This window comes from Podarcis gaigeae (assembly GCF_964106915.1).
Source record: "Podarcis gaigeae genome assembly, chromosome: 2".
Taxonomy (NCBI): domain Eukaryota; kingdom Metazoa; phylum Chordata; class Lepidosauria; order Squamata; family Lacertidae; genus Podarcis; species Podarcis gaigeae.
In genome coordinates this window covers 37,270,317-37,297,608 of record NC_139679.1, presented here as the reverse complement: position 1 = coordinate 37,297,608, position 27,292 = coordinate 37,270,317, and the positions used below count along the sequence as shown (strand labels likewise).

Genomic DNA, 27,292 nt, shown 5'->3' with positions numbered 1-27,292 from the left:
CGAGGTCATTCTAACTGGCAAGCTGAAATCCTTGTGCAGACAGGACGCTTGGAAGAGAGCAACTCTGAATTCCACCTGCAGTGTTTAGGATTACAAACTGTGGCCTTGGACACTGCTAACTCAGCTTATGTTCCATACATAATGTGTGTCTATATTGTATATAAAATTTGCATGGAACCATGAACAAGACTGTGTCTAATAGTAACAAATAACAGTAAAAAGATAATGGTTATGATTTAATGCAAAGCTGCATGCATGTAAGCCCTATTTAACTAGTGCCTGTATTTAGTTACTACCTAGCTGAATGTGATGATATTGCTAAAACATACAAACCAAAATTGGGGTGGGGACACAGTTTCCAGATTAACAATAAACAAAACACACAGAACTGTGGAGGGGGCTGTGCCCTCCAATTACTCTGTGATATTTTTCCTCTTGTAATCATTTAAAGTAACAGCTATTCCAAACAAAAAAAAAAAAAAAAAACCTCTGCTGCTATAGAAAATAAGTGCATTCCCTTTTTGAATCCTTGGCTGTATATAAATTTAATAAAGCAAGCAAATAAAAGCTTTGGCAGTCAGCATCGCAGATGTTAGAATCGAAATAACTGATCTTACCTATGCATTAAGTTTTCTTTCAGGATTCCAATGTGTGGCCCTCTCTGGAGAGAAGACTGAGGTTCTTGCAGATTTGCTGGCAGAAAGAAGAGAGCAGATAGTGTGGGCTGTAGGGACTCCTGGTGCGATTCCAGCTATTATTCTGCAGAGACTTCGGGAACTGCAGCTTATATATTTGTTATTTCTAAAGCACGTGATGGTCCTCTTAAGACATTTCTAAACCCTCATGTGACAGACACTTGCAAAAGGGCTTGGAGGTGACATGGCAACAAAAGGATCCCCGCAGGCTTTATTTTCTTGGCATGGTTTTCTGCTGAGGGATAAAGTGTTTTAGCTGATTGCTAGATACAAAGGGCATTGTACAAGCCACAGGTGAATAGTCAGGCGATGGGTGCTGACAGAAAACAGGTGAAGCAGAAACACATTGCATGCTTTTACTGGATCAATAAACTCTACTGTGGCATCTTCCTTGAATGTGAATAAAGCTCTGCCAATATTACTGTAAACGCAATTGCCCTCCTGGATTTGCCCTTGAGCTGCAGCGTCCCATAGCTTAATTCTCCAGAGCTGCCACATCAGCAAATGGTTGTATTGTGGAGTCGCTTTTAAAAGGGGGGGGGGAGTTCTTTTCCAAATGTAATGCCCAAATATTGGTATGATTAGGTTAACAAAGGACGTCATTCTACCTTTAATAATGCTTTCCACCAGCATTCCCAAGCTAGCCAGCAGCCAGCCTGTAACTTCCATGATCCCCTCTGGGGTACATTAACAAAATTCAAAAAGGGCATCTCCAGAAAATAAGAACCAGACAGGATAAAGTTGTTGCAGATACCAGAAAAACTGCAGCTTCTGGAGTGTCAGCCACAATTGTGTGGATAATTTACTGTTTGCAGGAGTCCTAGGGAGCCAAGTGTCACACTGCTTTCCCAAATTCATGTTGTTGTGCATTTATTCCTCTGCTATTAGGTGGCAAGAAGTGAAACACAGCCATCTGCAGAACATTTTAAAGAGGCTACTATTCAGTAATAAATAAGAAAAGATGGAAAGGGAACTTAAAAAAAGGGGGGGAAACCAGGCTCCAGCGCTTGCTGATGGCATTGCGCTTTGTTGTAGTTCAATGTGTTTATTGTAAAACACTCCTTTGGGTGCTACGGACAAAACCAGAGACAAGGGGTGGGGATTGTTCCATTTGGCAAGCAGAAATGTTTGCCATGACAAAACAATCGGGAAAAACGCAACACTTCCATTTCTGATTTTTTTGGCTTACAATAGAGCAGGCATCATCTAGGTCATTTCATGCCCGTGTGATAAACTCTGTATGCAAAGACATCTAGGCCTTTGAATGTACAAATCTGGAACAACCACAGTGCAGATGACCACAGTGCCTGGAGACAGACAGGCTGTGTATCTACAGCAGTGACCTGTAGATAAATGAGGATAAATGACTGCAGGGAGGAGCACAGAGAGAATAAATGCCATGGTGCATCAAAAACAGCAAAACCGGACACCTTCGTCTGCATCCGGCTGCAATAAAACATCTCTCTCCTGTATTGAACTCTTCAGGCACAGCAAGTGCTGTAACGCTCTAATGGTTTGACTTTATCCCTGATGGTGCCCTCTTCCACTGTCTCTCGAGACTGAAAAATGCCAACAACATATTTCAAGAAACAGCAGGGTGTTTTAAGCAGCTGTCTCTGTACTTCATGGATTGAGGCTCACTATATTTATTGCAACGTTAGTTTGGACATTATATCAGAAACGTGAAAATGCAATGTTAACATATCTGGGTTTAGCACAAATTTACTGTGTACTTACGACCTACTCTAGTCAAAGCTATATTGTCAAAGAGCGCCATCTGTTGGGAAACATGAAATACACCAAACTGACATTTTAAGAAACAGAAAGGAAATTAATCTTTTCAAAACACATCAAGGAGAAAAACAGAGTGGCATGTGTTTACAGAACATTGGATTCATAGGCTTATGGGTGGATCACACTAGCTTCCGATTCTCTAGAATTCTTTAAAAGCTAGTGGGACTCAGGCGTCTAGAGTTTGTGTCTGGGATTGAAGAGCCTGCTGAGTCATCTTTTTCCACCTCCAGAGCTTTGCCCCACCTCTCCTGGAGCTTCACAAATCATTCTGTCTAGAAGGCAATGTAGAGAGAGAAAAGTATTGAAAGAGGAGCAGAGGAAGCAATATCAAAACTGCAAGTGTATGTGGGGCTTGAAGGAGGAGCCATCTTGACCTCTCCAGTAAAGAACTGAGAGAAGAGATGCTGGTGACAGCAGGGAGGAGGCTGCCACAAGTGAAGAGTGTGGCTGCCATCTAATAATGCAAGTAAATAGTGGAGAACCTTTGTGGAACGGAGATCATTGTGGCCTTATACTTTACTATTTTTATTTCTGTGTTAGGCTTCATTCGCACTCCACCTTTCTTTTAAGCTGCTAAATTTGTTTTGCTTGTTGTGTTTATGATGGTACTGTTTTTTAATTATTATGTAGTTACTTACTCACATTATTTGTAAGTGTCCTTATTACAGGTTGCATTAATCTGCTCAAAAGAGACCCACTCAGATTAATGATTTAAGATGACTCAAGACCATTAATTCCAACTGGTCTGCCCTGAGTAGAACTTAATTGAATGCAACCCTATGTGTCTTTCTTTTTACTGTTATGACTGTTCATTTGAAACGCTGTAAGCCGCTATGGCTGTGATCTTGACGAGAGCCATGCAAATAAAATGATGATGATGATGAGAGAAACCTGCTTCCTGATGTCAGCATCTCAAGTACCAGTCACCACAGCTGCCATAAGGTCATGTCCTGAGTATGTTTTCCTGTTTGGGCAGTCAACAGCACTACATCAAGCAAGGGGATTGTAGACACAACAACCAGAAAAATCCCTGTTAGGAGAGAATAGCGGGAATAGGATAAACTGATGCTGTCTAATTCTACTTCCTGTTGCCTGGCCTGTCAACTTCCTGCTACTGCAACAGCCCTGCTCCTGTGTACACTACTGATCGTGGCAACAACATACCCGACTCCCAAATTATACACTTGGCTGCTCACCTAGCACAGGAATAACAAGAAAGATGTCTTAATGCAGTCTGACCACCCTCACCTCAGACAAGAACAACAACATCAACCCGCATACATGCTAAGGCATAGAATCATAGAACTGTAGAGCTAGAAGGGACCACAAGGGTCATATAATCCAAACTCCTGCAATGCAGGAATAGTTTGCCCCAAGTGGGGCTTGAACCCATGACCCTAATATTAAGAGTCTCATGCTCTACCGACTGAGCTATCCTGAGTTCCCCCGGGGTCAGAGTCCATCTTCTCTTAGTGGGTCTAATCTCCGCACTCAAAGCCTGAGTTTGTTCCCTCACCACAAAATCTCAGAAACCTATGAGTGCCACACAAGTGTCCATCTGGGAGAGAGAAGCAGGCTGCATTCACATCACAGTTTATTCCATTTTTGAGACTTCCCTAATGGTTAGGTTCTCCATTATATTTGAGCTTTCACACTATGTTAAAGCTGCTTCTGGAACTGCAGCGGAATATAGTGCAAGTTTAGTGCTCATTTCTTTGTCACTTGCTTCCAGAAAAAACCTGTTTCCAAGCATTTGAAGGGCATTTTTAAAAATATTAACTCCAGGATCATAGGCCTGAGGACACCTCTAGAGTCTGAGCAGCATATAGAGGAATGCAACATGGGAACATGAGGCAGCAGCTTTATCCAGTAGAGTTCTATTCCTCAGATGCCACCAAAAATGTAAGTGACTGAGCATTTCCCAGGTTTACTCCAAGGGAATATAGATACAGTGGTACCTCGCAAGACGAATGCCTCGGAAGATGAAAAACTCGCAAGACGAAAGAGTTTTTCGTTTTTTGAGTTGCTTCGCAAGACGATTTTCCCTATGGGCTTGCTTGGCAAGACGAAACGTCTTGCGAGTTTGTTTCCTTTTTCTTAAAACCGTTAATACCAGGGTGCATCCGTGCTTCGCAAGACGAAAAATCCGCAAGATGAAGAAACTCACAGAACAAATTAATTTTGTCTTGCGAGGCACCACTGCAAGTATCCTGGTCACTTTTTCCCTTCTGTAATCATCACGAATCATTTCCCCTCACGCACTGGTGTGGAAGTCCTTATAAAGTGCTTCCAGGTGGTTAACAAAATGTCCACAAGATGGAGCAAGAGTCATTCATAAGATAAGCAGAAACGTAGGCAGACAGGTCAAGTTTGGTGCACCTGAGGTTCAGGAACTCCAAATCTGCTTTGGCTAGTAACATATTTGCTGAACGTTTTAGAGTAATTTTATCCAGCCTCTTGTTTCACCTCCTGATTGTTTGGCTGAAGTGTCTCAAAGGAGGAAAAAATGCTCATAAAACTGTACAATCAAACGTTTTGAGAGTTATTTATCAGTTTGAACTTGATTTACAGTAATTCTCTCCTAGGCACCATGAGATTGCAGGATCTGGGTGCAATGAAAATGTGAGATTGAGCTTGCCCAGGAAAGCTTCATATGGGCAACAAATAAGGGATAAATAAGGAATTGACTTATGCTGAGTCACACCAATGATAGGACATTGTTCATCAATGTGTCCCCAGGTGTTGAACCACAATGCCCATCATTCCTGGCAATTGGCTAAGCTGGGAATGATGGAAGTTGTAGTCCAACAACATCGGGTGACCAAAGGTTGAAGAACAGTGATCTAGACCAATCTTCCAAATTATCACAGGTAACACATCAACTAAGTCTCAATATTATCCTGCTGTTTGTACTCTTTAAAAAGAAAAGCCCAGTAACTTGGACAATGGTGGCCTCTTCCTCATTGTAGCTGTGATCCAAGCAGTGGGGAAATTGAAATCAAGTACTTGGCAGGTTAATTGGGTAAGAATAGTATGGAGGAGATTTCAAGAGGAAGAAACAGGAATGAGAAATCTCATGTGAGTCTGCATGCCCCCACCCCATTTAGTAAGCGTTTAGTAACCTATACATTATGAATAAAGACAGAGAAGTAAAGTATTCTTCTGTATAAGGAACTCAAGTCCCTTCATCCAGCCCAGGGTAATTACATTCCACACAAGTACATCAAAATTCCCTCAACATGAGTATAAGATTTTCAACATGAGTACAATCTTATGAGATTATGGGACATTATAGAATGCTGCTATAAACATAGAATGTACACCACGAAGCTGAGAGCCTAGGAATTTCCTGAGCTGTGTGTATCCTAGCAACAAAAAACTCCTATCTTCTCTAGAGACCGCCTGTGTACCATACTGTAGGAAACATGGGTTGTTCTCCTAACTTCAGAAATGGATTGCCAAGAGTCTTAAAAATTGTCTTGTACCCTCTCCCCCCATCTATACTGCAATCTTGCTACTGGGCTGAAAGTTTACTAATTTTAACCATGGCTGTTACTGCCATTCATATACTAAGTGGACTTTGCTTTTTAAAAGGAAGACATAAATGATAAAACACTCAAATGACTGCAATACACCCATTTATTAGTGTGAGTAATCCCCATTAGCTCTGTTTCTGCAAACAACAGAGTTGCACTGGCCAGATTTGCCACTATGCTCCAACCAGTTCAATTATCTGGCTTTTATCCTCAACCTCCCTCATGAGGACTAGCGCTAATTTCCTGCTGGTGAGAGGTGTTAACTCCAGCAACTCCCTTGTTGACCTCCCTACCTCTAAGCTTCCATGCCATCAACGGACTCCCTTGACTTGTTTTCATCTAAACTGGCAGCGATCTGTGGCCGGAAAGGTTATGTGGGTACAAGATGTTCCCATGCTCAGGTTGTTGTTAGGATCTTTAAGACCTTCCCTAGTGCAGAAACAACACTGTCATTAAGAGTTCACTAGATGGTACCTATTAAGTAAAGAAACAAGTTCCTCTCTTCCTTACCTGCAGGTCTCTAACTAACTCTCTCCTGCTGCGTCTCATGCACTTTTTTCTTCAACCATTTTCTCCCCTTCTTCTTCAATTCCCCCTACCTTTGTGGACTACAATCTCTCATCCTGTCTCCTTTTGGCCGTCTCTCTCTTTTCACCAGCCTCTTTTTCTTCCCCATCATCTTCTCCTGGTCTCCTTCCCCACCGCCCTTTGTTCCCGCTGGTCCTCCTGCCTCCTCACTTTTGCCATCCTGAGTCTACCCGACGATGACAGGAGGCGCAAAAGAGCAGAGTGCACACAAAAACCAAAAGGTGGCAAGTCGGATCATCCCTAAATCTGAGCAGCTCAGTCCGGCTGGGCTTCCCTCCCCACCTTGGTGTCTTCTTCACTCTCCCAGGGGTGCCAACGTGAATAAAATATATGGGGGGGGGGCGTCGCGTATAATCACATGACGTAGCACACGCACCCTATTTGAATGGCAATGTCCATTAATTTTTTTGGGGGGGGAGGCTGGCCTTCTCAAATATTTTATAGGGGGGGGACAAAGGGACCTCCGCCCCTAGGAGTTGGTTCCTATGCTCTCCCCCAACCCCCCACTATTTCCGTTTTATCTGTTGACCCTCCCTCCGTCTTCAACTCAGGCCCCTTTCTTTGTGGAGGGGTAGACAGTCTCCTGGTTCCCCCCCCCATTCCCTCCCTCCCTCAGCTTCCCACCCACCTCAACTTTCACCCCGCTTTCCTCCTTATGTCCCTATACCCCACCGGCCTTGCCCTCCTCCAAGCCCTCCCCACCCCCCTGCCCTGATTATTCCCCTCACTCTCCCCCTCCCCCACCGTTTCTCTTCTCCTCGCTCCCTCACGCACGTGCCCCTCCCACCGGCGCACTCCGCGCTCTGCCTCGGCCCCGCCCCTCTCCGGCTTCTATTTGGCGGGCGGGGCGGGGCGGGGCGGGGCCTGGCCGTTGTAGCCCCGCCCCCGCCGAACGGTGACTGCGCTGTGTGGGCCAAGCGGCCGCCGTTGCTGCTGCTGCTGCCGCTGCCGCCATCCCTTCCTCTTCCTCCTCCTCCTCCTCTTCCCTCCTCCTCCTCGTTTCTTCTTCTCCTTCTCCTCCTCCTCCTTCCTCCCTCCTTCTCCCCCTCCCTTCCTTCTCCCCGCCTCAGCCGGCCAAGCCACCACCATGGCGGAGCCGCCTGCTCCCGCTGCCCCGCCGGCAGCCCCGGCCACGGCCGCCCTCCCCGCCGCCGGCTCCCAGAGGCTGCTCTTCACCCACGACCTGGTGTCCGGCCGCTACCGGGGCTCGGTGCGCTTCGGCCTCGTCCGCGTCATGCACGGCGAGGACTCCGACTCCGAGGACGACGACGGCGGGCGAGGCCCCGGAGCAGGAGGAGGCGGCGGCGGCGGAGGGAGCAGTGGCGGCGGCGGCGGCCCCGGGGGAGGCGGAGCGGGCAGCTCGGGGGGCTCCGAGTCCGGGGGCCCCTGCGGCGGGGAGGAGAGCCGAGGGAGCCCCCTCCGCCGCGGCTACGTGCGCGTCCAGTGGTACCCGGAGGGCATTAAGCAGCACGTCAAGGAGACCAAGGTAACCGAGGAGAAGCAGCCGCCGCCGCCGCCGCCCTGGGCCTCGTTTGCATCTCATCTGCATCTCATCTGCATACACGGCGGCGAGGGAGGGAGGGGGATAGTAGCTGGGGAGGGGGCTCCTTAGACAGGACTCCTTAGGAGGAATGGCAGGGCCTCCGTGGGGTGAGAGGCTCCAGGCCATGTGGGTGTAGTATCCGGGTGCCCCCCACCCCCGAAGGTTGAGCCTGGCCTCTGACTCGGGGGTTGCGGAAAGGCAGCTCCTGGCCTCGTGTCTCAATCACGCCTTGCAGGGGCCCACCTTGCACCAGTTAAGGATGCGCAGCAGCTTCTGGACCAAACGGGTTTTCTATTCGTTAGGCCTCCTCTCTCCCACCCATTATGCTCTCTGCACCACAAAGGAAAGAGAGAACCACGTTCTTCTCTCTTTGCTTATAGCTCCTGAAAATGCTATATTCCGCAATAGTGAATATATTCCCCAAGAGATACGATCTCAGTGCTGCATGCTCCTGATCTGGGCATCTACCTGCAATTCTGTATTGGGTGGGAATTCAGGTGATCTGTTGGAAATCTTCGTTCTTGAGCTTAATTGTGGCCTCTCTGACTTCCTGCAGTGATATCTGCTGAGGGTTTCTTATTCTGGGGAACTGCATAAAATTCAGTTTTGTTTTTTTAAGCTACAGTTTTTTTAAGGATACAGTAAAGCTGTAGGATTTCAAATATATGTGGGGATGGAGATTGTTTAGGGTGTACAGAAAGCTAGCGGGAATAATTACGACTTAATGTGCATTTCATTAGCAATCATTTAGATTAATTTAGGTTTCTGTAATGCTACTTGCTAAAACATGATGAGGGTATTAATATTGTTCTCCACAATCTGTTGTTAAACTCCAAACAAATATTTTATACTAATATGGTTGTTTTCAGTTTTTTGCTACCCTGTACTAGACATTGCTTTGTGGCATAAGCAAAGGGAATGTTGCAAGTGTGAGATGTTGAAGGCTAGGAATTCATTGGGGCAAAACCCCCTGCAACCTCCCTAACCCCTGTTTATATAGAAAATGGGTAAGTGTTTGTGCTGTGTAACTTACATAATGAGCGCAAAGTTGAGGCCTAAATAAAAAGGCTCCTGTGTATGCCCATGGGGTGCAGACCTGAGTGAGTTCATGACTCTACATTTTCCCTCACAAGTGCATCTGTAAGCTAGTAACTACATGTGATATGGAATGTTGACAAGGGCCTTATGTCTAGTGAACTATTAACTACTTGTCAAATTTCATTGAGTGGTGATACATATGAGGCACGAGATTAGCAGGAAGGGGTGGACACTAAAGTAATACCAAGAGGACTTATAAATGAATGTTGCATGGATCGAAAAGCTTGTGATATACTAACAGAGGAACTGCATGCTATGATGGGTGGAAGTACTATAAGCAATTCTGAGTAGCAGTGTCTTTGATATGGAAATTGTGTGAGCCTCTCAAAGGAAGTGGTGCATTAATTTTAAAATCGGCATGTTTTAAGTCACTTTTAGTCTCTCCACCCCCACCCCTGCAACACAGTCCATTAAGTTCATACAGAGCAGATAACAACGTCACTTGGGGGCGAGGGAGACCTTCAAAGCTACAACCTAAAAGTGAAAGGCTTCTGTTGCTACATAAATGGACACATATCTCAAATACAGTATGAGCTTTCTCCTTTGCAGGAATAAGCTTGGAAGCTTTTTCTTTGTGATTTCTAGGTTCTTCATCAGAATTTTGCATTTTATCTAGTTTTCCTTATTTCCACAGTGAGACAGAACTTGGAAATCAAGGAATTTGCAAAATAGTAGGTGTAGACTTCATTACAGAGCCTTTCTAAATTTATATATAGCTCCCATATATTCAGACCCACCCACCCAACACGATACAGTACTAGAAATTCAACTTTACATGGAATTCCAGCAGCCTTGGCAGCCTATAAAGCCCATAAGTATGGTGTGGTGATAGGCAAATTGTTAAATGTTAAATGTTTTGTTTTTGTATATGTTGGAAGCCGCCCGGAGTGGCTGGGGAAACTCAGTCAGATGGGTGGAGTATAAATAATAAAATGATCGAGATGCTGATGCTGATTGGGGAGATTCTGGTTCAAATCTCCACAAAGCCAAGAACTTCACTGAGTGTTCCTGGCCCGAGCTAAGTTATGGTGACTGTCCTGTTTCAATAGATTAGAACAAAATAGGGGAGGATGAGAACCCTAAATTTCACCTTGAGTTTTTTAGAGGATGGGTGGGATATAATGTAATAAATAAATAAGCACTGCCATCCACTACTCAGTATTTATGCCAAAATGTATATTCTTTGAGTGTCAAAGGAGTGAATTTAATTTACATTTTATTTTAGGTTTCAGATAGCTTAAAATCCATAGGATTACAATTGCATGAGTGAACATCCTGTTTTTTCCATAGATAAGAGGCTTAAAAACTTTGACCAATCCCTTTCTCAGATTCAGACCCACCATGATTTTTTTACTTCTCTCTAAGTAGGGGGAGTGGATCAAAACTCACCAGCATATCTCACAATGTATACCAACTAGCCAGTAATTTTTGGAGTTTCCTGTCTTTGTCACAATAAATAGGTGTCAAATGTTTCCAAATCTGTGTGTATACTTTCAACCAGGTTTGTACTTCCCCATGCAAGCCAGGTAACTATATAAACAATCATTTCCCATTACACCTTTTTCTCCTCTTCCTCCCCCTCTGGGAATTAGGTGGCGCAGTTTAGGAAGCCATATCTGAAATAATGGACATAATACATAGGTTGTAGTTCATTGCTTTGTTGTGAAGTGCTACTGAGCAATTTTGTAAAATTATCTCTCATTAATCCAAACGTAACACTTAAAATAATGCAAAGAGCCCAACCCAATTCTTTCATTTTCATTTGCCTCAAGTCTGTGAGGATGAGGAATACAGATATTGTAAAATAGCAGCTGCATTAGTAGAAACAGAAAAGAGGTGGTGCTGTTTTGGTCCAAATGTAAGCCGTACCCGCAAATAAGCCACAGCTTTAAAATTTGGGTTGGGGGGAGACAATACCCGAATATAAGCCGCTCCCTTTAAATTCCACAGGCATTCACACCCGTAAATGGCAACTGTAGAAGAATATCCTATGGCTACTATTCCCCCGCGCTCCCGGGCTGCTTCCTGGGGTGGGGGGAGCTGTGCTGCTTTGCTGGCAGCCTCCCACCTCCCACCTTCTTTCCGGTGGTTTGGGGGAGGCTTGGGAGCCCTGGTTGGGAGCGGCGCTGTTGTCCTGTACCCCCGATGGCCCTCATGATGGTATCCTGGACTGGAGCGCACTCTCCATTCCAGCCTTGGAAGGCAGCTGTTTTAGCAAAGATATCGTAAGGTCGCGAATATAAGCTGCATTTTAACTTTTCAAGGTTGGAATTGGGGGGGTGGCCTATATTCGGGCCAATACGGTACTTGTTTCTGCATATTAACAGTTAGGTATCTTGCCAAAATAAAGATACTTTATAGGCTGTTAGTGGTGGCTTTGTGTAAAACTTGCAAATCCTCAGCATTTTGGAGAACTAGACACAATTACTGCAGTAAGTTGGAATTAATAATATATCTTTAGCCATTTCTTTTTTCAAATTTTCTTAAAATGAAAACTTTTTTGATTTCATGTCAGTTTGTAGGACTTACTGGGTTATTGGTATTAATTTCTATCTACCACCAGAAGTTGAATGCACATTTCTTCTCCCCCTATGGCTTGTTCCATTGATTTCTTAGCCTTGCCTGCTGACTCATAAATGAGATTACTGAAAAATCTGTTCTGAGTTCTTTTTCTTTGGTTTGCTTCGCATAGTGTAGGCTTAAGTTATACTTGTGTAAGTGCAGGGGTCGACAAAATTTTTCAGCAGGGGGCCGGTCCACTGTCCCTCAGACCTTGTGGAGGGCCGGACTATATTTTCCACAAACAATATGAACAAATTCCTATGCCCCACAAATAACCCAGAGATGCATTTTAAATAAAAGGACACATTCTACTCATGTAAAAACACGCTGGTTCCCGGACCATCTGTGGGCCGGATTTAGAAGGCGATTGGGCCTGATCCGGCCCCCGGGCATTAGTTTGCCTACCCATGTGTAAGTGCATGTAAGAATAGGTCATAAGTTGGTTAGTTGCTATCTAACTTGCCTTGTAGGTTGGTTTCTCCGTTATACTAGAGTTGCAACATGTGTTCAGTTGATGAGTATGATAAATAAAAACTGTGTTCCTGTTTAATTTGGAAATATTTTGTGTCCCTTTTATTTATTTTGCAAGTAAATCCTGCTCATGGTAATGTACAAATGCCAGTTGTCCAGAATTTGCTTTGGAGATGTATCCTCCTCTTGACGTGGTATTTAACTAGTGGTAGATGTACTGTTGCTTAAAGAATGATACTGTAAAACAGAAGTGGCTAACTCCCAACCTGGGGGCCTGATCTATCACTCAAGGCCCAACTGATTTTGGTGCTGGAGGAAGCAAAAAGAAAACAAAAAGCAAAGGAGATGCAGTATTCCCAGCTCAGCACTCTGATGGTAATGGAAATTGCCCCCTCCAGATAACAGGTTCAACATGTGATGAGCTGGGTCTGGTGACTTACATTCATCAGGTGACTGATATGATGAGCTGGGAAGGGGGTAATTCGCATCCACAGAACCCAGCTCGCTGATGGAAATACAAATTGCCACCTCCCCATTCATCAAGTCAATGCCCCCTTCCCAGATAATCTGCACAAATCAGCTGAGGAGGAAGGTTTGTGTCTTGTGTGAGTCTCACTTTGGTTGCATCCCTGTTGGCATGTGCCCCCCCACCCCCGGATTGGCCAAGGATGAATATAAGTTAGTCACCCCTGCTGTAAAAGGTGCTCAATACTAAAGCCTGCAAACCTTGGGCAGGATTCGCCTAAGGAGCCCTATAATGGTTTTCCCCCTTCTCTTGCTTTCTGTCCCTCTGAAATTGGCTGGGGTATGTGTGTTAAAAGAGCCCTTAGAGCAGTGCACAAGGAGGTAAGGGGAATCATTCCATCTGGCAAGCTACAATGCACGGCTTGATGTTGAATTCCACCACTTGTATTCTTTACGTTCTGTTTCATGTTTAATATTGTACACACTTCAATTTTTCAAATACAGTGATACCTCTGGTTACGTACTTAATTCGTTCTGGATGTCTGTTCTTAACCTGAAACTGTTCTTAACCTGAAGCACAACTTTAGCTAATGGGGCCTCGCGCTGCTGCTGCACGATTTCTGTTCTCATCCTGAAGCAAACTTCTTAACCCAAAGTACTATTTCTGGGTTAGCGGAGTCTGTAACCTGAAGCGTATGTAACCTGAGGTACCACTGTACTATTTTTTTTAAAGGAATGATGTTGTAACTGTTTATTTCACACACACCCTCTCCATCTACTTGCTGTGATTTGTTCATGCACCACTTTCCGGAGAGTAATTCTGTGGGATTTATGTACATACATACAAAGTGAATTGATTAAAACTCATACTCTATTGACTAAGATGTCTTTAACCAGGAGGTAAAAGCCTTAGCCTATACAGACCATCTTCTTAAGTATTAAAATATATTCACCCTTCCACCTGCCCCTGCCCCTAGCTTTGGTCTAACTTATGTTGTAACAAAATCGTATAAGCATATCATGCAGAAAATGCAGGAAAATGGTGGTTTGGGGAAGCCTCATAGTTGGAAAGGTAGGTGATGAGTTTGATTACTAACAGTTCAAATATGTAGGCCAGTGGAGAGGTGCATAGAGACCTGTGGATGTGTTCTCTGTTTCTAGAAACATGTCTATGTTCATGTAAAAGGTAAAGGACCCCTAACCGTTAAGTCCAGTCATGAACGACTCTGGGGTTGCGGCGCTCATTTCGCTTTACTGGCCAAGGGAGCCGACGTTTGTCTGCAGACAGTTTTTCCAGGTCATGTGGCCAGCATGACTAAGCCGCTTATGGCAAACCAGAGTAGCACACGGAAACACTGTTTACCTTCCGCGTGAGTGGTACCTATTTATCTACTTGCACTTTGATGTGCTTTTGAACTGCTAGGTTGGCAGGAGCAGGGACCAAGCAACGGGAGCTCACCCTGTCATTGGGATTTGAACCGCCGACCTTCCAATCAGCAAGCCCTAAGCTCAGTGGTTTAGACCACAGTGCCACCCGTGTTCATGAGTGTTTCTTAATTCATTCCTTTCACACCAAGAACATTGAATCCTTTCTTGTCCCTGAACCCTGCGTGCTGATTGTTTAAGTTTGTGGCAGTTAGAATAATCCTTAGCCCTTTATGACACCCTTGCAGCTCAGCAAATGACTTAGGGAAGTCTCACATGTTTTCTTGTATTTTATTGCTCACCGCCCTGTGACTCTTGGGTTGAAGGGTGGTGTACAACAGAATAAAATAAATGCTGCTGTAGCAAAACAAAAGCTGGCATTATTTCCCCCCTTTGAGTTTGTTGTGCTTTACAGCTAAAATAGCAGCCCGAACTCTCAACTTTTCTCAGGGCAATCAGCATTTATTCATTACAAACATTAATGTGAGTCATAATTGTCAATATATATTTCAAATCTCTCAGTATGTAGAGGATATCAGAAAGATAAACAGCCCTCACATTAAATATTGTTGAGGGGGTAAGAATAAATGCTGATTGGTTTGAAGAATTGTCAGTTCTGATTCATTAGCTTAGGTTTTTAATGTTCTGAAGCATTCTTCTATGTTACCCACCTAAGAAACCACATCTAGCAAACCTCTTGCTTCTGACATTTATTTTACTCTCTTGGGGGATTACTTAGGAACCACCTGGCATTCACAGTGGTTTGAGACTGAAGGAAAACAAAAGACTTACTGGAATTGCTGTAGGTTTGAAGAATTGAATGAATAGCCTACTCCATTACTGTTGTATTTATTGCAAGGTTACTCGCCATTTACTTTCCTTAGTTTGCTCTGCAGGTTAAAGTCTGTGATTAATTTTATTTCAGTATATAAACTTGGGGCTTGTGCTTTTGAAATCTTTATTTTTAAGTGTCTCCTTGAATAACAATTCCAGCAGCCCGTCTCAGAGCAGTGATGGGAATCTTATTTTTCTAGATAGTCCTTACACCCAAGATTCATTGGCTAGTGTGGATTTTGTTAGCTAATGTTACTGTGTGCTGTTAGTATCCAGCACCTCTGAGTGTGAAGTCAAACCATTGTGTTAGCAGTTCCGAAGTGACCTCCCCGGGGTGCAAGCCTGGCAGTGTGTATGAAGGTCCTAGGCTGCCCAGACATCAACCCACCCCCGACCTCACTAACGTAGTCCAAAGGAAAGCAGATCAATAGATTTGGCACCAGCTTGGCTACAGGAGTTGCAGGAAGGAGGCATAAAACCATCTTGGGGACTCCACTATGTAGGATTTACTCCATAGCCTTTTCCCACAAGACAGTGAAGGTTTAGGATCAGAGACTTCCTTCCCAAATAGGCTGTCTTCCCAAATTGATGAGCCCCATTTGCCCTCACTTCCCTCTATGTAGAACATGTAGAAACCGCCTTCTTGACCATTGAACCCGCTATTGGTCTCATCCCCTCAATCTGCTGGAGTCTCGCAGGGGAATTCCCAAACTCACTGAGGGTTTGAGACACATCAGCTACCCTCACCTGGTTTAGCTGGGCAGTCAAAGCCATTCCCCGAGTGTGGCCACTGTCACATACTGACAGTTCCAAGAGCCACAGGTGAGAGCTAAGTATTCCAAGTTTAGTAATGCCAGAATTTATTATAGTAGTTAGAATTTTGACTCCGGCCAGCAAGATTGGAGTTCAACTCCCAGTTCATTTATGAAGTTCACTAGGTGACTTTGAGTAAATCGTTCATGCTCTGACTAGCTCCTTCACAGCATAGCTGTCAACCTTTCCCTTTTCTTGCAAGGAATCCTATTCGGATTAAGGGAATTTCCCTTAAAAAAGGGAAACATTGACAGCTATGCTTCACAGGGTTGTTGTGAGAATGAAGGGAGGTAGCCCCAAGTCTCCCTGTCATCATATCTGGCTTTGTTCCTCCTCAGCCTAACCCTTGGAACTACCAACATAGCGCTTGTGGGTGTATGTGTTCCTGTCAGGACCTTCCTGGCCCCCACAGTGACTTCCTCGCCTTCCTTCAATTAGGTCTTCAATTTTTTGAAGGCTAATTGCAGTGCAGGGGCATTTAGGGGGGGGGGATCACCACTGGGAATGAAAATATAAATCATCCCCGACCCAGCTGTGCCCAACCTGATGAAATTGTGTTTGTGAAGCTGCTGCTAGGCTTGGAATAAACCTTCTATATTAGCTACATCATCTCTTACGCTCAGCCATTAGGCCTGAAATTTGGTTCCAACAGAAGGTGATTTAATGCATAAAGTTAACCCTTTCCTTGGTTGCACTCTTCTGGAAGATTACTCCCCAATTAGTTTTGAAAGAGTCTATTGGATTTAGTTTTTGAGCAAGGAAAAATGTAGTCAACAGAAGACTACAGTGGTACCTCAGGTTACAGATGCTTCAGGTTACAGACTCCGCTAACCCAGAAATAGTACCTCGGGTTAAGAACTTTGCTTCAGGTTGAGAACAGAAATCGGGCAGCAGGAGGTCCCATTAGCTAAAGTGGTGTTTCAGGTTAAGAACAGTTTTAGGTTAAGAACGGACCTCCGGAATGAATTAAGTTCTTAACCTGAGGTACCACTGTACTTTCGAGTCTAAGTGTTTGGTGGGAGGGGTGAGTGTGTGAGATGTGTGCATAGTTGCAGAGCATGTGTGTGTGGTGCCCCCAAAGTTTATTACATTCCCAAATATTCCCACTGCCCTAAAATAGTTGTTGACACCCTCTAAGCAACCAGTCAGGTAATTCCACTGTCAGACCTGGGTCTGATGAAAAGTAGAAAACAGAGCTGAGTCTCATCAGCATACCAAATACTATTCACCTTATAGTTCTGGATCATTCTATGTAAGGGTTTCACAGACACATAACAGGTAACAGACCTCTTTAATACCCTGTTCAAAATGAAGTAATGAAATAGAAATATCTTCTACTCCAATAAAAGGACAAGTGATTAAGTCATTACCTAAACGGTTCCCAGGATGTTATGTGATACATGTGACTTCTATGCAAACTGCAAACACAAGTTTGTTATGGCTGCATTTGTTATAATATGTATAATTCATTTGGGCAACAGGAAGGATGGTTAGACTAATGATTTGGGGGGATCTTATTTTTTTAAGCATAGAATTCTTAAAATTGAAATGTCTTAAAATATACAGAAAGTAGTGAAAACACCAAGTATACTGATATTTGCTGCGGGAAGTCTTTTACCTTTCTATGTAGCAAATGTATGTATTCCTTGCTCTCCAGATGTCTTTAGGATGAGGAGTCATTGTCTCTGTTCTGTCTGCAGGCAGTTGAAACACAAACTGCATCAACTAATCTGCTGCAGTGTTGCAGGAGAGATAAGATGATCATTGCATATATATTTTAATCCCATAATTTTTCAAAGAAGTGCTGCTCAAGAGATTTAATTGCACATTATTTTTAAAAAGCAATAACCCGATGATAAAATAAGAAAACAAAAAGATATGTTCAAACTATAATGGGAAGTTAAGCAGTAGCTACATAAGTATTCAAAATACTTGAGCTTCCTCACTGCTCCAAAATGCACAAGTTCTATGTACAAAGCACTTCTAAGGAGATAGAGACACTTAATTTTCATCTCCTCTTGAAAATATGTGTTTTGCCTTTGTAGCAAACTATTTTGATCAGTTGTCTAGAGTAAACATTTTACCTTTGTTCTTGTGTCCCTCTTTTAAAAAAATGTTTTTGTTATAACTAAAGTAAACACGTTATTTTGAATGTGTTTTTCTGCAAAGTATTGCCTCATATCTGTGAATGTAAGAAACTGAGGTAGTAAATGATGAGTGCATAGAGAAAAGCTTCTTCCCCCTCTTGAGTTTTGACATAAATAGTTTTGACTATTTATGTGAGGGATTTTGCAGGCTCGAAGTCTGACAGCACCCAGATTGGGAAAATCTTATCTCAGTCCTTGACTTCTCTGTTGTTGAATTCTTTTTCCTCAAGTCATTATTTCAGGTTGTTTTGTGAATCAGAATTGAAGCACAGATGTGTATACAGTAAGTTAATTAATTTGGATGGCAGCTGTTAGTGTATCTGGAATAGCTTTCCCTCTTTTTCCATTTAAATGCTTTGAATTCAGAATTATTAGCATGAGGAGATTTTTTGCATTGTCCCTCTTCCTCTAACAGAATATCTTCATCTCCAGGTACAGTTATTCGCTGGGGTATGTATTTTGTACCACAAACAGTTAAAAACAACAACAACACACTGCATTCAGAATAAGCCATACAGACAAGAACTAATGTATGGTTCCTTGTTTGGGGCAGAGATTAGGCTACAGCAGTGTGACTAAGAGACAAAAACCAGGAATGAATGTATAATCATAATGTTTAAATCCCAAATGTGTATGTTTTCGAAAGTCTATCATTAAACTACATCTTAGTATAACATATAAAACTTAAAACCAATTAAAATTAATGGGTGTACGTTAAAGTCCATTGATTTCAATGGGTTTACTCTGACTAAAATTGGATTTTGCTGTATAACCAAAAGTTGTAAGGCACTTTAATCATTTAATAATCATCTATTATTACATGTTTGGTTTTTCCAAGGACAGAAGCAAGCACTTAATTGCATGTGTTTCAGTGGAATAAAATGTATTTTAATAGGGTTCTAGTCCTACTATCATATAGTGTCAGATCAGAAGTAATCATTCTTAATCTGTTGTACAGGTGAATGTGACCTGGTTGAGATATTGTGCTTTAAGACTGAGCAGCTGTAAATGGTGTGGCTGTCTAATCATTTTTTTCTTATTTGTCTTGTAATCTAAACTGAAACTTAGCATGTTGTAAAATGCGCAAAAGTATTGGATATCTTTAAAAAACATGTGCTTAACGGAAGGTGTTTGGAATGAAGGGCAACGTATGCATGTTTTTTTTCTGTAGCGTTTACTTCAGAGGACACCTGCAACAGATGTTTTTTATTGCTTTTTAATGTTCTAGATTCCTGTTTTGAGTTTATTGGAAACAATGTGGTTTTAGCAGTTACTGCTTTATGCTGTGAAACAGTATCACTTTTTCAGCTTTCATAATAGTATATGTAAATAATTTTAAAAGTAGAGGCTGATGTTAAATCTGGTGAAAAGATAAAATTATTGCAGTAAGATAAAAGTATGTGATCACCGAATAATTGCTCAGTTAAGAGATTTGGGGCTTCCAATTGTTTTCCCAGGGCACTGTTTGGAGTAGGCAGAAGATAAAGAGCAAAGCAGTATTTTAGTCACCATAATGCAATAAGAATTTTTGTATCTAAGAAAACAGCTACTGGAAGAACAGGAATTAGTCCCTTTCAAGCATGTGCCCTTGCTATTCTGAAGGGTAACACCATTTATCTGAAAAAGAGAATTGCAGCGGCTGCTTTTTTTAGGGTGGTTCCATACTTTAGTGCAGCATTGTTCTTTTATAGTTAGCTATACAGGGGTACCTCGGGTTAAGTACTTAATTCGTTCTGGTGGTCCGTTCTTAACCTGAAACTGCTCTTAACCTGAAGCACCACTTTAGCTAATGGGGCCTCCTGCCGCCGCTGCCGTGCCGCCGGAGCACAATTTCTGTTCTCATCCTGAAGCAAAGTTCTTAACCCGAGGTACTATTTCTGGGTTAGCAGAGTCTGTAACCTGAAGCGTAAGTAACCTGAAGTGTATGTAACCCAAGGTACCACTGTAAATGTTGCTAAAACTGAGATTCCACACTACACTTAGTATAGCACTGTGCTCTATTCCTTAGCCAAGATCCATCTACAATGTTTACTTATAAGTGCCACTCAAAAGTTATTTCCAGTGTTAATGAAAAGTTTCCTGTTTTCAGATTTTGTCCATATTTCCTTCCATTTGATTGTGGCCAGAAAGAAAAGTCCCGTCCCCCTCCCCGCCCCCGCCATATTGCCCTAGTGTCAGTCTCTGTTTGTCCCCTCAGGAGAAAGATTTAATTACTAATCATACTACATTATTTTCTCTTTTCGCTTTTTAATAGCAAAATAGTACTATTTTGTTGCGAGAAAATATTAGAGGAAATGATTATACTCTACCCTCATTGTCAGCTGAGCAGATACTGACACTAAGGCAATTGATATCACTAATCTGCTCATTCATCACAAAGTATGATAAAAAGGAAGGGGGAAGGAAAGAAGAAAGCTGTGGATGTATTTCCCTAAAAATAAAGCAGTCCCAATTCCACAAGAGTGCCTTGCCTCTTCACACGGGGCGACTGGTAATGCAATTGATTTGTTTTGCAAACAAACAAACCACCCCTACTGCAAATGAAGTCTGAAAAAACAAGATAAGTCAAACCACTGGATTCCCAACAACAGAGTCTGGATTCCCCATTTTAAAAATGGGTGACTAAAGGGTGGCAATTCCAGAGTAAGAAGTAGTGATGAAGCCATCTAAGTTGTTGTCCTGGTCCTTTGCATACCCAGTGGGCCTATGCTACATTTTGCTATGGTTTGGGGCGCATTCATGAGAAGGGCTAACAACTAAGAAAGAGCTTAGCTAGCCACTAACAATTACCTGGAGTCTGTAGAAACTTGGAGCTGTAGCTGAGCAATTGCCAAAGCAATTTGATAACTAGCAGCATTTTTTAAAAAAACACACACTTGTTTGCAGCCAGTATGCAGGCTAAGATTCATACTTAATAAGCTGTCAGGATGTCTGTTTAAAAGTGCATTATGCATTATAGAAATTGTGGCTTGAGCAAGGTGGTGTTGGCCCACTCCTTAGCCCTCAAAGACCTTTCTAGTATTAGAATATGGGTATGTTTAGAACAAAGACCTTTTGAGAGGATTATAATGAATGCAGCCATAATGGATTGCTTTTATGTTGGCACAATGGCTACCTGTATTACAGAACATCTGTGGAGCCATCTAGATAAGCAAGCTAATTTGTCAGCTGCCCCTTTTCACTTCCAAGCTAAAGGGCTGATTCTACTTCGTTTTGTGCAGTTCAGAAATAGTCCTGTTTTTGATTTGATAATTCTTTTACTTCCCAAATGCTGTTTTTTTATAACAAGGAATACTTTACTAATTGTAGTATAAGAGAAGTGGAATGATCTGTTCTGCATTATTGAGTAATAAATGAGGTCTTTGAATCCAGTTCTTTACTACCACGTTGACCAGTTGTATACAGTGGTGCCTCGCAAGACAAAATTAATTCGTTCCACGAATTTTTTCGTCTAGCGAATTTTTCGTCTTGCGAAGCACGAAATCCCATAGGAATGCATTGAAAATCAATTAATGCGTTCCTATGGTCAAAAAAAGTCCAAACAAAGCCAAATTTGGTACAACAAGAGTTTATTAAGTGCTCTTTAAAGTCACACATACTGTAAAGAGCATTTCAAAATTCAAACCCAGAATTTTTTTAAAAAAACGCAGAGTGGCCCAATGGTCACAGAAAATCATAAAAATGCAGGGGGGGGAAACAAGCTTCCAGATTCTTGCAAACCCCTCCCCAACTGTTCCCCCAGCCACCCAGCACACAGAAATTCAAATCCAGATTTTTTTTTAAAAAAAACAGCAGAGTGCCCCAATGGTCACAGAAAATCATAAAAATGCAGGAAAAAAACACAAGCTTCCAGATTCTTGCAAACCCCTCCCCAACACCAAGTCCTTGAATTCCAAACACCCCAACCCAAAATCCAAAACCCTCCAAAAAAGTTTTAAAAGCTTAACTTACCAAATGGCTGCAAAAGAAGTTTTGGAAAAGCTTCAAAAATCACCAAAGTCTTTAAAAACCTCAAAAAAGGCTACTATGTACACTGCGTTCTATGAGTTGCTCATTGAAGTCAAATCGCAACTGTATTAACGGTGTTAAGAAAAAGGAAACAAACTTGCAAGACGTTTCCGTCTTGCAAAGCAAGCCCATAGGGAAATTCATCTTGCGAAGCAGCTCATAAAATGGAAAACCCTTTCGTCTAGCGAGTTTTCCGTCTTGCGAGGCATTCGTCTTGCGGGGCACCACTGTACCTATACATTTTTAATAGGAAACATTCAGCAAATCATAAAGGTAAAGGGACCCCTGACCATTAGGTCCAGTTGTGACCGACTCTGGGGTTGCGGCGCTCATCTCGCTTTATTGGCCGAGGGAGCTGGCGTACAGCTTCCAGGTCATGTGGCCAGCATGACTAAGCCACTTCTGGCGAACCAGAGCAGCACACGGAAACGCCGTTTACCTTCCCACCGGAGCAGTACCTATTTATCTACTTGCACTTTGACATGCTTTCAAACTGCTAGGTTGGCAGGAGCAGGGACCAAGCAACAGGAGCTCACCCCGTCACGGGGATTCGAACCACCGACCTTCAGATCAGCAAGTCTTAGGCTCTGTGGTTTAACCCACAGCGCCACCCACATCCCTCAGCAAATCATAAGGTAAAGGTACCCCTGCCCGAACAGGCCAGTTGTGTCCGACTCTAGGGTTGTGTGCCCATCTCACTTAAGAGGCCGGGGGCCAGCGCTGTCCGGAGACTTCCAGGTCACGTGGCCAGCGTGATGAAGCTGCTCTGGCGAGGCAGCACCAGCGCAGCACACGGAAACGCCGTTTACCTTCCTGCTATAAAGTGGTACCTATTTATCTACTTGCACTTAGGTGTGCTTTCGAACTGCTAGGTGGGCAGGAGCTGGGACCGAACGACTGGAGCTCGCCCCGCCACGGGGATTCGAACCGCCGACCATACGATCAGCAAGTCCTAGGCACTGAGGTTTTACCCACAGCGCCACCCGCATCCCTAATCATAACCATGCCTAAAATCGAACCTTGAGAGCTTGTGTACTGACAACTCTACTTTCAGCAAATGCAACTAAATTGTACATGTGAAAAGGAAGATGAGAGAGAAAACCTAGCGCAATATATGTTTAGATGTAGAACAGAAGTGTGAAAATTCAGTAGTCTGGATTTGTGAAGTGACTTTGTCCACCTTCTATTACCTTAGCATCTATGATTTCTTATTGCTGTAGATGCATTGTACAAAACTGTGTCCATGAGAAATTGAAATTGAAATTCAGCTCCTATAATACATTTTATAAAAAAATATGTAGTTGTGGGGGAAGGTACAGGAGCAGAAAAATTAAATGCCTCTGTTTTGATTTATTATGAATATTATTAACTTCAGACCACAGTCATAGCCCTGTGTTAAGGTTGAGTGGCACAATGAGAAATTGGGCGAAGGGCAGTAGATTCTATGGCTTATTGTTCAAAATGGCTCAGCAGTTTGTTTTGAAACTTGGCAGTGTAGGAAAAGTGTTTGTGTGATCTTTGCAAAATTCAGGGTAGAAATTAAAAGAAATTGCTTGTTTTGAATGAGATAAGTATTTGATGAGGGACTCTGGCACCTTGACTGATATTGCAAGCTTTCCTTCCATAGACTTCTCTGTGCTGATTTTTCTGGAGAGGCTTCTGTTTCTACTGCAGGCTTTATAAAATGAGTTGTTTTAGGTAAAGGGTGTGGGACATCTAGACTGCACTTTTTACCTCTGAGTGTTGTAATATGTTTGTAGTTTTTAATAAAAAGGCATTTTTCTTCTTTCATTCTGGTTTTGTTTTAGCTCTTTTCAACCAGAACTCAGTTCCGGCACCTCTCTGGTGGGCAACGTTGCTATTATAACTTTTTATTCTAGGAAAATAGCACTGGCACAAGCAAGAACCTTCACCAAAATTCAGTTAAATAATTTGAAAAGGGCATTTTTTTTATTTTTATTTTGCCAGTGTTGGTCAACAGACTTGCTTATTCTGCTGTGCAATGATTTCTGTCTATGCAATGGTTTCTATCTAATGTTAGCCTCTAGAACTTGCTATTGATAACCAAGATTCTCAGAGACCAGGCTTTGAAGAGTTTACAGTTCAGGTAGGCCAAGATGTTAAAAGTTAGGTGTTAAAGGAGATGAGCGAAAAAAATCACAGGGTATAAGTAAAAATAGTTTTGAGCTGTGTGTGGGAGAGAAGGAAATATTTCTGATGTGCACAGCAGCTGGATTTCTGGCAGGCAGTTTTTGTAGGCACAGCAGAGACTTCACAGAAGAAAGGTAGGCGGGAGATTTTAGGGCGGCTATGCTTGGTTTAGCTGCTGAATTCCCTATTTAAAGGATAATTGCCAGTTGATCTGAAAACCTTCAGCTGGGCCTTCTGTACCTTTCACAACCATACAATATGCAGAAATCAACCAGGGTGATTGGAGGGTATAGGAATCAACATACTCTCCTGCTCATGTCACCCAAAGAACTTGTTAACACAGAGAGATGCAGTGGCAGCCAGTAAAAGTTGGCAGTTTCAGTTTAAAAAATGCCTGATGAGAGAGTTATAGACATAGCCTTTTCAAGACTCAGGTGTATATTAGACCATGTGTTTGTGCCACATCTTGCTTCACTCCCCCACTTAAATTCCATCCTCAATATCCTGTATATTTCTGGGAAGAAGAATGTGGTACAGCATACTCTTGCCAGTTAAACTAAAGGCGCCAGTAGAAATAGCATGTAAATGTGATATAGGCACATATCTAATTCTTTCTTAGATTTCTTACTTACCCTTCATTGCAAGGTCCCAGGGTGGGCTCTAGTTGGTATATCCAGGGCTTTTTTTCAGCCAGAACTTTCCAGAACTCAGTTTTGGCACCTCTCAGGTGGGCGCCGTTGCCATTATAAGAGAACAGGGGAGGCGTTCATGGTGAGTTCCAGCACTCCTTTTTCTAGAAAAATAGCACTGGGTGCATCTATAGTACAACCCTTCCTACAGTACTGCCTGCAGACCTGTAATTTTTCAGAATTGTACCTGCCATTTTATACTGCATTATTTTTATGCAGAGGCTAATAGTGCGTCAAAGATTAAGCACACAATTATTGCACATTTTCAGGTTATGACCTTCAAGTCTTCATTTGAACTATGACATGAATCAGATGTGAATGTTCTTAGTATTATATGCCATTTTGCTGTTGGTAAATAATTTTGAGCACAGAGCATAATCTAAATAAGCAGTAGAACTGATCCCTTCCCAATATTTTCTATGCAGTTTTTAAAAGTTTGAGTAGGTATGGAACACCCTCCCTTCAGATGTCAAGGAGACAAAGAACTACATAACTTTTAGAAGACACCTGAAGTCAACCCTGTATTGGGAAGTTTTTAATGTTCGATGTTTTACTATGTTTTATATATGCTGTAAGGGACGCGAGTGGCGCGGTGGGTAAAACCTCAGCGCCTAGGACTTGCCGATCGTCAGGTCGGCGGTTCGAATCCCCGCGGCGGGGTGCGCTCCCGTTGCTCGGGCCCAGTGCCTGCCCACCTAGCAGTTCGAAAGCATGTCAAAGTGCAAGTAGATAAATAGGGACCGCTTACTAGCGGGAAGGTAAACGGTGTTTCCGTGTGCTGCGCTGGCTCGCCAGATGCAGCTTGTCACGCTGGCCACGTGACCCGGAAGTGTCTTCAGACAGCGCTGGCCCCCGGCCTCTTAAGCGATGTGAACTGGTGGTGATAGACCAGTAATTGAGACCTTGGGGTCATAGTAGATAGCTTACTGAAGATGTGGCGGCTGTAAAAAAGGCAAATTCCATGCTAGGGAATTGGAAATAAAATTGCCAATATCACAGTGATATTACACAAATCTGTGGTGCAACCACGTTTGGAATATTGTTCTGGTCAATTCACCTCAAAAAGGATATTGTAGAGTTGAGAAAAGTTCAGAAAAGGGCAACCAAAATGATCAAGGGGTTGGATTGTCTTCCCTGTGATGAAAGGTTGCAATGTTTGGGACTTTTCAGCTTGGAGAAAAGGTGAGTAGGAGGCAACCATAAAAGTTTATAAAATTATGCATGACATAGAGAAAGGTTTCCCCCCTCTCACATAATGCCAGAACTCATGGAGATGCAATGAAGCTGAATTCAGGAACAGAAAGGTAATTCTCTACGTAGCATATAATTGAACTATGGAACTCGCTCCCACAGAAGTCCATGGTGGCTACCAACCTAGATAGCTTTAGAAGAGGATTAGACAGATTATGAAGGAGAAGGCTACTAGCCACAATGGCTGTGCTCTACCTCCATCGTTGGAAGCAGCGATGCTTCTGAATACCAGTTACTGGAAACCACAGGAGGGGCGAGTGCTTGCGGGTTTCCCACAGGGATCTGGTTGGCCTCCACGAGAACAGGAGGCTGGCCTAGATGGGCCAGTGGCTCTTCCGATGTTCTCTGTTGAATTGGTGCAGTGCAGGCATGACTTCCCCATCTCAGTGAGAGCCAAACTAGGGGAAATGTTGGTAGAGTGAGTCAACTCGAAAGAAAGAATGCAGCCAAGGAGATCAAATCAAGGCTGCATTCCTGAGGGACCAGGGTTTAACCCTTTATGCCGGTGCCATTTCCCACTCTTTAAAATCGCTTTCTCAGCAGCAGTTCTTTGCTCCACAGCAAGAAAATATGCATGTACCCTCCACACCATGGGAGGTTAACACTAAGGAAACAGTTCAAGAGGAAAGATTAACCCCCCTCTCTTTCTCTCATCCAGTTTTCCTAGCTAAGTTTTATCTTCTAAAAATAAGGGAAGCCACATCATGAATCTGCTAACCTCTTCTCCAGTTTGGCCCTGTGATTGAGGCCTGCGTGATGTTAATATTGTGTGTTTTGAACTTGACTTGAAATGTGCAGAGATTATAATTATGGGTTTTAAAAATGTATATTTCAGTCATATTGATAGATGTCATTAAATTCTTTATATTTATGAAAAGCTAGGAACAAGAGAAGCTTAGTTTTGTTACATACTTACATTTTGTGACTTTCAAAAGTTATTGGGGACAGATAAAGCAGAATAGACTTTTTTTTGCATTTAAATGAAACTAATTGATAATAAAAAAAGATTTGTTTTATGAGCCTGAGTTTGAAACAGTACACAAAAGGAAGCCAAGTAGATCTGATTGACTAAACTCAAGTTTTTAAAAGTGAAACAATTGCAGCAGTCTAGCCTAAATGCAGTTTCGTTGTTTCTAATGTCTTAAGAGTTATGATAACTGTTTGCCAAATTTTGCTGATGACTGGCAATCAATAGGCATAGTCAATACAAATAAGGATTAGG

The 27,292-nt window shown here is 42.8% G+C and overlaps 2 protein-coding genes across 11 annotated transcripts in view; one reads left to right on the top strand and one right to left on the bottom strand.

Annotated features, from left to right (window-relative positions):
• The window catches only part of AANAT (aralkylamine N-acetyltransferase), a 45,593-nt gene that overhangs the window by 9,574 nt on the left and 8,727 nt on the right, over positions 1 to 27,292 (bottom strand). Inside the window, exons 1-4 of one of the 9 annotated variants that reach the window (XM_083725976.1) lie at positions 7,388 to 7,451; positions 6,319 to 6,454; positions 2,433 to 2,472; positions 618 to 693 (exon numbers count right to left, since the gene is read on the bottom strand). The gene's annotated coding sequence lies outside the window, so the exon portion shown is untranslated. Of the gene's footprint in view, positions 1 to 617; positions 928 to 1,449; positions 1,650 to 2,432; positions 2,473 to 6,318; positions 6,566 to 6,624; positions 7,206 to 7,387; positions 7,452 to 17,442; positions 17,558 to 27,292 lie in introns of those variants that run through there. The other 8 variants (XM_083725981.1, XM_083725979.1, XM_083725974.1 and 5 more) reach the window with 8 other exon arrangements.
• Positions 7,527 to 27,292, top strand: part of UBE2O (ubiquitin conjugating enzyme E2 O) — a 61,678-nt gene continuing 41,912 nt past the window's right edge. For both annotated transcript variants that reach the window (XM_083725800.1, XM_083725799.1), the window contains exon 1: positions 7,527 to 8,099. In XM_083725800.1, coding sequence (XP_083581926.1) covers positions 7,701 to 8,099 — 399 coding nt within the window. In that variant the 5' untranslated portion in view covers positions 7,527 to 7,700. The remainder of the gene's footprint in view (positions 8,100 to 27,292) is intronic.